Source organism: Xyrauchen texanus, chromosome 9 (assembly GCF_025860055.1).
Source record: "Xyrauchen texanus isolate HMW12.3.18 chromosome 9, RBS_HiC_50CHRs, whole genome shotgun sequence".
Lineage (NCBI taxonomy): Eukaryota > Metazoa > Chordata > Actinopteri > Cypriniformes > Catostomidae > Xyrauchen > Xyrauchen texanus.
The window spans coordinates 323512-337934 of record NC_068284.1 but is presented as its reverse complement, the minus strand read 5'-3'; the positions used below and the strand labels follow the sequence as shown (position 1 = coordinate 337934).

General features: G+C 40.4%; 1 protein-coding gene across 1 annotated transcript in view; it reads left to right on the top strand.

Moving 5' to 3' along the window:
* LOC127649409 (protein SSXT-like) overlaps positions 1-14423 on the top strand; it is a 52717-nt gene that overhangs the window by 19412 nt on the left and 18882 nt on the right. Inside the window, exons 2-4 of the mRNA XM_052134482.1 lie at positions 5039-5115; positions 5325-5409; positions 10514-10640. Coding sequence (XP_051990442.1) covers positions 5039-5115; positions 5325-5409; positions 10514-10640 — 289 coding nt within the window. The remainder of the gene's footprint in view (positions 1-5038; positions 5116-5324; positions 5410-10513; positions 10641-14423) is intronic.

The window sequence follows — 14423 nt, the reverse complement described above, 5'->3', positions numbered from 1 at the left end:
TAATTGTTCATTAGATGGATGGCCTGAGGGAAAAAAACTGTTCCTGTGTCTGACGGTTCTGGTGTTCAGAGCTCTGAAGCGCCGGCCAGAAGGCAACAGTTCAAAAAGGTAGTGGGCAGGGTGAGTGGGGTCCAGAGCGATTTTACCAGCCTTTTTCCTCACTCTGGAAGTGTATAGTTCTTGAAGGGGGGGCAGGGGGCAACCAATAATCCTCTCAGCAGACCGAACTGTCCTTTGTAGTCTTCTGATGTCTGATTTCGTAGCTGCACCAAACCAGACAGTTACTGAAGTGCAGAGGACAGACTCAATGACTGCTGAGTAGAACTGTTTCAGCAGCACTGGTGGCAGGTTGAACTTCCTCAGCTGGCGAAGGAAGTACAACCTCTGTTGGGCCTTTTTCACAATGGAGTCGATGTGTATCTCCCACTTCAGGTCCTGTGAGATGGTAGTGCCCAGGAACCTGAATGACTCCACTGCTGCCACAGTGCTGTTTAGAATGGTGAGGGGGGACAATGATGGGGTGTTCCTCCTAAAGTCCACAATCATCTCCACCATTTTGAGCGTGTTCAGCTCCAGGTTGTTTTGACTGCACCAGAAAGCCAGCCATTCAACCTCCTTTCTATATGCAGACTCATCATCCTCTCGGATGAGGCCGATGACAGTGGTGTCGTCTGCAAACTTCAGGAGCCTGACAGAGGGGTCCTTGGTGGTGCAGTCATTGGTGTACAGGGAGAAGAGAAGTGGGGAGAGCACACATCCCTGGGGGGCACCAGTGCTGATGGTACAGGTGGTGGAAGTGAATTTTCCCTGCCTCACAAGCTGCTGCCTGTCCGTCAGAAAGCTGGTAATCCACTGACAGGTAGAGGTGGGAACAGGGAGTTGGTTTAACTTAGTCCGGAGTATATCTGGTATGATTGTGTTGAAAGCCGAGCTGAAGTCCACAAAAAGGATCCTTACGTATGTCCCCGGTCTGTCCAGATGTTGCAGGATGTGATGCAAACCCATGTTGACTGCATCATCCACAGACCTGTTTGCTCGATAAGCAAATTGAAGGGGGTCCAGTGATGTCCTTCAGCTGGGCCAACACCAGTCTCTCAAATGACTTCATGACCACAGATGTCAGGACGACAGGTCTGTAGTCATCAAGTCCTGTAATTTTAGGTTTCTTAGGGACGGGGATAATAACGGAGCGTTTGAAGCAGCATGGGACTTCACTCTGCTCCAGTGATCTATTGAAGATCTGAGTGAAGATGGGGGCCAGTTGGTTAGCACAGGAACGAAGGCACGCTGGTGAGATGCCATCTGGGCCTGGAGCCTTCCTTGACCTTTGCTTCCGAGAGACACGGCACACATCGTCCTCACAGATCTTGAGTGCAAGTAGTGTAGCGGGGGGGGGGGGGGTGCAGGAGGTGTTAATGGTTGTGTGAAATGAAGGTCCGAGTCCATGTGGGGTGTGAAATCGGGCCTTTCAAATCTGCAATGAAACACATTCAGGTCGTCAGCTAGTCGTTGGTCCACCACAGGGTTGGGGGTAGGAGTCCTGTAATTAGTAAGTTGTTTCAGGCCACTCCACACTGATGCAGGGTCATTAGCTGAAAACTTGTTTTTCAGCTTCTCAGAGTAGCTTCTTTTAGCCACTCTGATTTCCCTATTCAGTGTGTTCCTGGCCTGATTATACACGACTCTATCCCCACCCCTGTAAGCCGCCTCTTTGGCATGACGAAGCTGTCTGAGTTTTCCTGTGAACCATGGTTTATCATTGTTGAATGATAAAAATGTCCTAGTAGGGATGCACATATCCTCACAGAAACTGATGTATGATGTAACAGTATCTGTGAGCTCGTCCAGGTCTGGAGCTGCAGCTTCAAAAACACTCCAATCAGTGCAGTCAAAGCAGGCTTGTCGTTCCAGCTCTGCTTCAATAGTCCATCTCCTTACAGTCCTTACAACTGACTTTGTTGATTTTAATATCTGCCTGTAGGTCGGGAGAAGATGAACCAGACAGTGATCAGAGAGTCCCAAAGCTGCACGTGGGACAGAGCGATATGCATCCTTTAATGTTGTATAGCAGTGATCCAATATATTTCTGTCTCTGGTGGGGCATGTAATGTGCTGTCTGTATTTGGGCAGTTCGCGTGTGAGATTTGTTTTGTTAAAGTCCCCAAGAATAATAATAACTGAGTCTGGGTATTGTTGTTCTGTGTCTGTGATTTGATCAGCCAGCTGTTGGAGCGCTAAGTTCCCAGACGCGTTTGGAGGAATGTAAACACTCACCAGAATAAACGAAGAAAACTCCCGCGGCGAGTAGAACGGCTTACAGTTAATAAAGAGCGCTTCCAGATTAGGGCAGCACATCCTCTTTAATGTTGTTACATCTGTACACCAACTTTCATTGATGTAAAAGCATGTTCCACCGCCTCTCGTTTTCCCCGTTAACTCCGCGATGCGATCCGCTCTGAACAGCTGGAAGCCCGGCAGATGTAATGCGCTATCCGGAATGGCTTCACTCAGCCAGGTTTCAGTGAACCACAGTGCAGCAGAGTTTGAAAAGTCCTTATTATTATGTGTGAGGAGATGTAGTTCGTCAGTTTTGTTGGGAAGAGAGCGGAGATTCGCGAGATGAATGCTCGGCAGTGCTGTTCGAACGCCGTGCTGACGGAGTTTAACCAGCGCGCCAGCTCGTCTCCCTCGCCTGCGTCTCGTAGCGTGTCTAAACAACACAGCAGTGCCTCCAACTAAAATGTCCAGCAAAACGTCCGAATATTCAAAAACCGGGAAAAGATTATCTGGTATGTGCTGCCGAATGTTCAGCAGTTCGTCCATGGTAAAACTGACTGGTAATAGATTGCTAAACACAGGACATACAAACAAAAACAACAAAAGAATTGGAGAGCTCCACACCGAGGCGGCCATCTGCGGCGCCATCATTGCTTATTATCTCATGTCAAATATGTAACAAGTTGAAATTAGAACAAAGTGGACATGTTTGCCTTCAGGGATTCATAGAGATGACTTTGATCGTTAAGAGCCTGAAGAAAACTATGAATATAGGTTGAAATGAAAACAAAAACCATTCTAAATCATAGTCTCCCTTCATAAATGTGCTATATTAATGTACAGTCAGAATATTTGATAACTAGAGTTAAATGTCTAGTCTAGCTTGATTTCCTAAAAAAACATTCAAAATGAAATCTTCTCAAACGGAGTGGGTAATATTCTGAAGTGGGCTGAAATGAAGTGACATTGTAAGGCATATTTATCTGAAGAAAATGTTTTAGAAATGAAATTATTAAATGAAACCGTTTTCAGGATCATTGTTATGGTGGTCAGTTTCTTTCCTTTAGCTGTCTGCTGATCTCTAAACTCAGTTTCTGAACATTACATCCCGCTCTGACGACTATTGTGTTTGCACATTCCCTTGCACATAACTTCTACCTCCTGATGTCACCGGCCATATAAATATATTTACACATTTATACCTCATTCTGTACAATGCTTCTTCATTTGCACCGTGTACTGTATTCATAGACATTTGCATTGAGCTGGTCTCTGCTTCTCTACATCATAACTTTGCACTCAAAAACAAAACACATTGTGTATATACTCACATATTTATATATTGCTATTTGCACTTCTGCTTAGATGCTAACTGCATTTCATTGGCTCTGTACTTGTATTTTGCACAAGGATGATAGTTGAATCTAATCAGAATTAAGAAAAATTGTCACTTGAGAAGAGAAAAGCTTCATTTGATAGCGATTACACACCTGATAACATTAATGGAAGTGAACCGAACTGCTTCTAACGTCTCGTAACATACTCATCATGATGCTTTGAACTGCTTATTTACTATAGCTTTTACTATTGCATGAATCAATACATAAATGAATTGATGATTATGAGCTTCTTTTTTTATTTACCTTGGAGCAGATGCAAGTGTCCTTGCTGATATTATTCATGTTCATTTGAGAATGAGGACTGGCAGTTTAATCCATAGTATGCTATTTAATTTAAAGAAACGCTGTGTATCCTCTCTGGGTACTTCATGTTACTATTACAAGTGACCCGGCAACATCGTGTTTTACATGTTTGTGATCGGTTTGATCAAATCCTTCTTAAAACTATTCAAACACACCACTTGTGTAGGCTGTCATTGGGAAATAGCAAACACATGTCACCATTAGATGGTCCTGCAACAGTTCCTCAGACAGGATTAGTCACATGCTTTTAAGGCGAGGGTTAGGATGAGCATGTACGTCAGCCACCAGCAAAGACCTTTTTTGACCTAGGAAAAACCTTTCCTAATGCCATCAGCATTGGGGTGTAAAACAATATTTGTTCGTATTGTATCGTACGATAGATAAATAAATACGGTACAGAAGTGTGATTACAATCGAGCAATGTAACATTGGGCGCTGAGTGTTCGGTTCACAGAGCATCTAGTGTACATGAGTGAGCGAGGAGCTCCGAATGATCATCTGCAAAGATTCTTTGAAATGATGTGCTTACTGAAAAGTGCTATTCAAATGAAAGTGACTTGAATGTAGACACACACATTTTTCTTTTTTTATATAACAATCTGCATTGCCATTGTTTTCTAGTATCTCTCTGCTTTATGTTGCCAATGTCAGACACTATTGTGTCACTCAAGATTTCAATTCATTTGTCAAATCTTTAATGAGTTTAAGCAAAAACAAATTGTGGGTCTGTTTATCTTTTTTTCCAATCGTGTCGTGAAGCTTCTGTGTCGTGTCGTGAAATTTGTGTCGTTGCATGCCTAGTCAAAGTTTTCTCTTTTCTTTTCTTACGTTTTTATGAATGCATATTGTTCATTTCATTTTTGTTTCCAAAAGAAAAGCACTTGTTGAAGTTACCTTAGTTTGAAACCGTTCTTACAAATGCTTTTTAATAAAACAAAATATGAACTTGAAATTCCCGTGTGTCTGCATTATTATCCAAAATGAATATTAATATTTCTTCATAGACCGTGTTTTAAAATAAATAATATTTATAAAAATGTATATATTTTTACCCACAGTTACTGGATGAAAACAATCAGTTGATTCAGTGCATCATGGACTTTCAAAGTAAAGGAAAAACAGCTGAATGTTCACAGTAAGTTCTTCCTCTTTAATGAAAGTTTCTCAAGTGACTCATCTGTAAGACATTGTTTGCATGAATTGATTTCACTTGCACATGTTACATGGAATGTATTATTATTCTTTAAGCATTATGTGGAATGAGTTGTTAATTTATTAATCAGGGTTGTGAATTGTTACCTCTTTCACTCCTGATCAAAGCTGTTTTTCATTGCATTTTGACAGCTACCAGCAGATGCTGCACAGAAATCTGGTGTATCTGGCCACAATAGCAGACTCGAATCAAAATATGCAGTCTCTGCTGCCTGCGGTGAGTGTTTATTATTACATACAGCAATGCATTCAGCGCTAAGTGGTGGTGGCGTAGTGGCTAAAGCGCAGGGCTGTTAATCAGAAGGTCACAGGTTCTAACCCCATGGCCACCACCATTGTGTTCTTGAGTAAGACACTTAACTCCAGGTTGCTCTGGGGGGATTGTCCCTGTAATAAGTGCACTGTAAGTCGCTTTGGATAAAAGCGTCTGCCTTATACATAAATGTAAATGTAAGTGAGCAATGGTAATAAAGCAGGCTGTAGTCATACTTGAGACCTTCATACATGGTGAAAGGGTCATTTATTTCCATTCATATACATGGGAGAGCGGGAAAGCAAGCATATGTGAACGATTCATCTTTCAATGCATACTTAATTCAAATGACATAGACATTTGTATTGCACACAATATTATACTTTTAAAGTATTATTATGGTATATTGCAATCTTTACCTCACAAATCTTCTGCCTGACATTTTTGTCTCTTTTGAAAGGATTTGCTTTCAGAGTGAACAAATTGTGTAAATTGCTTTTTTGTAGGGCTGGGACGGTTACCGCATTACCGCAATACCGCGGTCACGTGACTCCAACCGCGGGTCTGAGCTTGTCACCGCAAAAAAACAAAAACAAAAAAAACATTGGCCTGCACATGTGTGCACGTTGTGTCTAATGACATGGATTCATTGATTCTAATGATATGGATTATGTCTAATGATATTAGCCTACATGGATTCAAGGTTTTCTAAACAAAACTTATCAAAATATGGAGCAAATCCGACCTTTCATGAAGTTGGGGAGCGCAATGTTCCATGACACATAATAACATTCCATTTGTATTAGAGATGCGCGGATGGGCTATTATTATTTAATCCGCAACTGCATCACAAAACTCATCTGTCCGCACCAACGCTTTTTGATAAATTTTCAAAACCGCATCCAGGCGCTGACTGTTTTAAGGTCTGAGCGATGCAAGGCGCTGCTGCCGCGAGGCTAGAAAGCTCTTGGCTGTTCTAGAAAGGAGACTGATCCAGTGCAGCAAAGATATTTTAAAGGCTAAAGTCCCTAGTAGGCTATAGCCTATTGGCTATGTTGTATCCCCAGAATATCAGCAGTGAAGTCCGTTTCCGATTGGCACAGGGATAAAAATAAATAAATAAATAGTAACGCACATCGGCAAACCTGACTACTAGGCTACTGTAGCCTAAAATTTTATCATTTTGTTTTGAATTTTGTTTAAAATGCATTTTAAGATTTCTATTTATTTCTCATGTCTGTGAGGCAGTAGGCCTAGCCGCCGAGTTTCGGTTCATTTATGAGAGAGCTCACGCAGCAAGAGATCGCATCGGCGCTTCCACGTCCTGCTGCTGATTATATGTCTGCTATATTTGCTTCTTATTTATTAATTCCAGGCAATTAGTTAATGAAACAGTGATTAAAATTAAGATACAATTTATACAAAACGAAATTTTAATTTAAAGAAAGGCTTTCTACAAAACAAAACTTAATAAAGTGGTCAAAATCATGTCTGACCCATCTTCAATGCGAATGTATCTGAGAATAATCTTAAATAAGGAAATCTATACAGTGTTCATGCCAAATTACTGCTTGATGAAAATTTGACTATTTAAAATTGTGCTCGTTTTTTTTCTTCGGATGTAGGTGACAATATTTAAAGTCTGTCTATCAAAAGGGACTTCTGATGTGTGCGCCAAAGTCTGTCGGGGGGGGGACATCTCTGATCCAATGTAATGTATTTAATGCGGTTTACCGCTATACCGCGGTAATATCTTGCTTTTCAACCGCGGTTAGAAAAAATCCATACCGCCCCAGCCCTACTTTTTTGTGTTTTTTTTTTTAATAGGAAGTTTTTTTTATACTGTAATTTAGTCCATGTAAATTACAAAGGCCTCCACATTTGTCACTGAGGGTTTTATGTATTTGCATTTAGCACTACACATTTATGATATTAATATTAATACCTCATCATAGAATGAAATTATACAACCCACATATTTACAGCTCTTTCAGTCAATGAATGTTAAAATTAAAAAAAATATATAAAATGACATTCCATAGTATCAATATGCAGGTAGTCAAGTGATTTCAATGAAAAGATGAATCTTACTGATGCTCCGTTTCCTCTTCATTTATAGCTGTATATGGGCCTTCCCTAAAATACATTTTTAATCTGCCTTTCAATATAGACCTTTTACAGCATCCTTTACAACTTGGAAGAGAAGAGTTACTTCCCCTTAATGTTGAGATCATAAACAGCCATAATCTATAGGCCTAATCAGACACATCATTTCAGTTAAAGCAACATCATTTCATTCAGTACCTACAAGCGCTTCACTTTTTCCACATTTTGTTATGTTACTGCCTTATTCCAAAATGGATTAAATTCATTATTTTCCTCAAAATTCTACAAACAATACCCCATAATGACAACGTGAAAGAAGTTTGTTTGAAATCTTTGCAAATGTATTAAAAATAAAAGAAATCGCATGCACATAAGTATTCACAGTCTTTGCTCAATACTTTGTTGATGCTCCTTTTGCACCAATTACAGCCTCAAGTCTTTTTGTGTATGATGCTACAAGCTTGGCACACCTATTTTTGGGCAGTTTCTCCCATTATTCTTTGCAGGACCTCTCAAGCTCCATCAGGTTGGATGAGGAGTGTCGGTACACAACCATTTTCAGATCTCTCCAGAGATGTTCAATCGGGTTCAAGTCTGGACTCTGGCTGGACCACTCAAGGACATTCCTAGAGTTGTCCCGTAGCCACTCCTTTGTTATCTTGGCTGTGTGCTTAGGGTCGTTGTCCTGTTGGAAGATGAACCTTCGACCCAGTCTGAGGTCCAGAGCGCTCTGGAGCAGGTTTTCATCAAGGATGTCTCTGTACATTGCTGCATTCATCTTTCCCTCGATCCTGACTAGTCTCCCAGTTCCTGCCGCTGAAAAACATCCCCACAGCATGATGCTGCCACCACCATCCTTCACTGTAGGGATGGTTTTCTCCAGACATAACGCTTGCCATTCAGGCCAAAGAGTTCAATCTTTGTTTCATCAGTCCAGAGAATTTTGTTTCGCATGGTCTGAGAGTCCTTCAGGTGCCTTTTGGCAAACTCCAGGCGTGCTGTCATGCACCTTTTACTGAGGAGTGGCTTCCGTCTGGCCACTCTACCATACAGGCCTGATTGGTGGAGTGCTGTAGAGATAGTTGTTCTTCTGGAAGTTTCTCTTTTCTCCACAAAAAAAGTCAGTAGTTCTGTCAGAGTGACCATCGGGTTCTTGGTCACCTTTCTGACTAAGGCCCTTCTCCCCCAATCGCTCAGTTTGGCCGGGCAGCCAGCTCTAGGAAGAGTTCTGGTGGTTCCAATCTTCCATTTACGGATGACCGAAGGCACTGTGCTCATTGGGACCTTCAATGCTTCAGAAATTTTTCTGTGCCCTTCCCCAGATCTGTGCCTCGATACAATCCTGTCTCTGAGGTCTACAGACAATTCCTTGGACTTCATGGCTTGGTTTGTGCTCTGACATGCACTGTTATCTGTGGGACCTTAGACAGGTGTGTGCCTTTCCAAATCATGTTCAATCATCTGAATTTACCACAGGTGGACTCAATCAAGTTGTAGAAACATCAAGGATGATCAGTGGAAACAGGATGCACCTGAGCTCAATGTTGAGTGTCATGACAAAGGCTATGTGATTTATTATTTTTAATATATATATATATATATATATATATATATATATATATATATATATATATATATATATATTTTACAAAGTTTCAAACAAACTTCTTTCATATTGTGATTATGAGGTATTGTTTGTAGAATTTTGGGGAAAATAATGAATTTAATCTATTTTGAAATAAGGCTGTAACATAACAAAATGTGGAATTTCTGGATGCACTGTAGTTGCCGGAAGCAGATGGACCCTACTGGACATGAGAATGCCCAGCCCCATGGCCTTTTTAAAGAGCAAGTCAACTAGAAAGGTTTAATGCCACACCATACAACAATGGACATATAATTCTGAAAGCCTTTCATCATTCTCCACCTTTGCTACAGCAGATCTTCATCATATAATGCACATGTAGAATCATGTTTGGCCTACTGAAAAGCATTACATTAAATCTATGTAAAATGATGACAACAGTGGGAGATCCTGCACTTAAAAGAGGGTCTATTAATACAATGACACCATCAGCAACTGTGGGAAATGGAAGATGATATGATGCCATGTTTTTAGAAACCCAGTTGTCACTGGATACATCAAATGGTATTAAAAATGAAAGTGCATACAGTACCCATAACATAAAGTAAAATAGGGGACTGGTAGCTCAGCGAGTAAGACACTGACTACCACCCCTGGAGTCACGAGTTTGAATCCAGGGCGTGCTAAGCACACCCTGGATTTGAACTTGTGTAATCTCCTCGTGGTCTCTATAATGTAGTTCTTGCTCTCAGTGGGGTGCGTGGTGAGTTGTGGGTGGATGGCGTGGTCTTCACTGTAACGCACTCAAGCCATGTGATATGTGTGGATTGATGTCTCAGATGCGGAGGCAACTGAGATTTGTCATCCGCCAACTTGATATAAACAAGTCACTACACCACCACGAGGACTTGAAGCGCATTGGGAATTGGCCATTCCAAATTGGGGAGAAAAAGGGGAGAAAAAAATCATACAGTAAAATAAAATAAGCATGCACATTACATGTTAAAATACCATTAAAATGTACCTTAAAATTTAAAATATAGTCAACCTGTATAGGCTATTATAATATTAATAGAACATAAATGTTATGCCTATTATTAATTTAAATACAAACAAATAGCGTGGCGACCATTTAGTCGCAGTCTGGAGCCCTGTCTTACTAGTGTGTTTTATTGATCTTCTCTGTGGGGTCCAAGTAATTTAGCATGATTGGAGTCTAGTGTGACTTCACGTAAACACTGTAGAAAAGTTTTTCTGTTAGTACAGCATAGTCATACCAATTTTCAAATGTTGATGCTTAAGTCATTATACTGTACATGTATCTCCTGGACTCATTGTGTTATCTTGAGAGTAAATCAGTGTCTTGTCTTTCTCTAGCCACCCACTCAGAACATTACCATGAATCAAAGTGGGGCTCCTTCACAGCCCCCTCACGGTCACAGTATGCCCCCAGACGGGCCACCGGCCCCACACATGCAGAACCAGATGAATGGACAGATACCTGGTAAAGACAGATCAAGGCTCTCAACTCGCTGTAAAACTTCCATTTTGACTGAGATACAGTTGACGTCAGAAGTTTAAATACACATTAGCCAAATATATTTAAACTGTTTTTCACAATTCTTGACATTTAATCGTAGAAAACTTTCCCTGTCTTAGGTCAGTTCGGATCACTACTTTATTTTATGAATGTGAAATCAGAATAACACTAGAGATAGTGATTTATTATAGCTTTTATTTCTTTCATCACATTCCCAGTGGTTCAGAAGTTTACATACACTTTGTTAGTATTTGGTAGCATTGTCTTTAAATAGTTTAACTTGGGTCAAATATTTTGAGTAGTCTTCCACAAGCTTCTCACAATAAGTTGATGAAATTTTGGCCCATTCCTCCAGACAGAACTGGTGTAACTGAGTCAGGTTTGTAGGCCTCTTTGCTCGCACACGCTTTTCAGTTCTGGCCACAAAATTTCTATCAGATTGAGGTCAGGGCTTTGTGATGGCCAATACCTTGACTTTGTTGTCCTTAAGCAGTTTTGCCACAACTTTGGAGGTATGCTTGGGGTCATTGTCCATTTGGAAGACCCATTTGTAACCGAGTTTTAACTTCATGGCTGATGTCTTGAGATATTGCTTCAATATATCCACATAATTTTCCTTCCTAATGATGCCATCTATTTTGTGGAATACACCAGTTTCTCCTGCAGCAAAGCACCCCACAACATGATGCTGCCTCCCCCATGCTTCACGGTTGGGATGGTGTTCTTCGGCTTGCAAGCCTCACCTTTTTATGGCCAAACGGTTCCATTTTTGTTTCATTAGACTAGAGGAAATTTCTCCAAAACGTATCATCTTTGTACCCATGTGCACTTACAAACTGTTGTCTGGCTTTTTTATGGTAGTTTTGGAGCAGCGTCTTTGCTGAGCAGCCTTTCAGGTTATGTTGATATAGGACTCTGTTTACTGTGGATATAGATACTTGTCTACCTGTTTCCTCCAGCATCTTCACAAGGTCCTTTGCTGTTGTTCTGGGATTGATTTGTACTTTTTGCACCAAACTACATTCATCTCGAGGAGACTGAATGCTTCTTCCTGAGCAGTATGATGGCTGCATGGTCCAATTGTGTTTATATTTGCATACCATTGTTTGTACAGATGAACGTGGTACCTTCAGGTGTTTGGAAATTGCTCCCAAGGATGAACCAGACTTGTGGAGGTCCACATTTTTTTTTTCTCAGGTCTGATTTCTTTAGATTTTCCCATGATACTAAGGGGCATACTCTTGATCTTGTTTGCTGTTCTGGTATAACACCTTACAATTGTTCTGTTTCTGATCTGTCCATATCGAATCACCTGCTGGTGTCCTTTTGTGCCAAATTGGCAGTTTTTAAGGTAAACCTGTGTCGTCCGATCACATTTCGAAATATTAAGAACATTGATGTGCCTACTCTTGCTGATAAACTTGCCATCTTCTCCAGTAAATTGGATTTTTCTACTGTTGATGAACTAGTTACATACTACAATGATGGACTGAACATGATTTTAGATGAATTTGCACCTGTGAAAACTCGAACTGTTTCATTTGTACATTCAGCTCCTTGGTTTACACCTGAACTGCGTGAACTTAAAACTAAAGGCCGTAGGTTAGAGCGGTTGTACGCCAGGTCTGGCCTTACTGTTCATAAAGAAATGTATGCTGAACATATTCAGAATTATAAAAATGCACTGTCCAAGGCTAAATCTGATTACTACTCAAACATAATTGGAGATAGCAATGGGAATTCCAGGTCCCTTTTCTTGGTGGTAAACAATATTCTGCAAACACCTGATTCTTTGCCATCTGATGTGTATTCCGCTGACTTATGTGATCGTCTTTTGACTTTTTTTGCATCTAAGGTTGGAAATGTAAATCAGCAATTAGGCCTACTTACTGGTAATCTTCACAATGACTCCTGTCAATCTATCACTCACAAACCTCCACACTCTGTTTTCTCTAACTTTACACTACCAACTACTTCAGAGATAGTGGTTCTGATAGGTAAATCTAAATCTTCGACTTGTCAGTTAGACCCTCTACCTACTCCTTTAGTGAAAGCTTGTTTACCAGCCCTGTTGCCATTGATTACTAAAATTGTTCATGCTTCACTTGTTTCTGGTTCTGTATCTCTACATCTTAAATCTGCTATTATTACTCCCACACTTAAGAAACCTGGGGGTGATCCATTTAATTTTGATAATTTTCGTCCAATTTCAAATTTACCGTTTATCTCTAAGGTAGTGGAAAAGTGTATTGCAGTTCAAATTCATGAACATCTTTCTAATAACAACTTGTATGAACAATTTCAATCTGGATTTCGTCCCCACCATAGCACTGAGACTGCTCTTGTCAGAATAACCAGTGATCTATTGTTGGCAGCTGACTCTGGGATTTTATCCATACTTGTCCTTCTAGACTTGAGCGCTGCCTTTGATACTGTCTCACATAAGATACTTCTTGACAGATTAACTTCTATTGGTATTACTGGCACTGCACTGTCTTGGTTTAGGTCATATCTATCTGGACGCAGTCAGCGTATTCAATTAAAAGGTTTTCGATCAAGAACATCTACAGTCACCACTGGTGTTCCCCAGGGTTCTGTCTTGGGCCTGCTTCTTTTCATTATTTATATGCTCCCTCTTGGTTATATTTTGAGGAAATACGGGATTAATTTAATTTAATTAATTTCCACTGTTATGCGGATGACACCCAACTTTACCTGTCTGCCAAACCCTCTGGTTCATTTCCACCACCATTCTTGTCCAGCTGTTTATCTGAAATTAAAGATTGGCTTTCAGCTAACTTCTTGAAGGTAAATGGCAACAAAACTGAGGCTTTGCTTGTTGGCACTAAATCTGTTTTGTCTAAATCGAACTGTCTTTCTTTGTACATTGACAATACTGCAATCTGTCCTTCTTCACAGGTTAAAAGTTTGGGTGTCATCATGGATAGCACACTATCCTTTGAAGCTCAAATTAATAATATCACGCGGATTGCATACTTCCACTTGCGTAATATTAACCGTCTCCGTCCCTTTCTTTCAAATAATAATACTGCTGTTCTCACGCACTGGTCACTTCACGTATAGACTACTGTAATGCTCTTTTCACAGGTGTTTCCTCTAAATTGCTACATAAGCTTCAGTTGGTTCAGAATTCTGCAGCTTGTGTTTTATCTAGAACACCTTCTACTGAGCACATCTCTCCAGTTCTTCAGCAATTACACTGGCTTCCAGTAAAGTATAGAATTGAATTTAAGATCCTGCTACTTACTTATAAGGCACTTCATAATCTTGCACCCCAATACCTTACACGACTTCTCCATGTTTACACTCCTTCACGTGCTCTCAGATCTTCATCTTCAATTTCTCTTGTGTTACCAAGGATTCGACTAACTACCATGGGTGCCAGATCCTTTAGTTATGCTGCCCCCCGCCTATGGAACTCTCTTCCCCTTGATATTCGCAATAGCGACTGCTTGTTGACTTTTAAAACGCGTCTTAAGACATATCTTTTTATACAAGCTTTCTTATAACATTTTGTATTGAGTTTTTAATGCACTTTATCTGTATGTGGCTTGTTTGTTGTGTGTATTGTCCTATGCAGTGACCTGTATATTGCTTGTGAGGTGACCTTGGGTGTTATGAAAGGCGCCATTAAATAAAATGCATTATTATTATTATTATTATTATGATGTCAAGCAAAGAGGCACTGAGTTTGAAGGTATGCCTTAAAATGCATTGACAGCTACA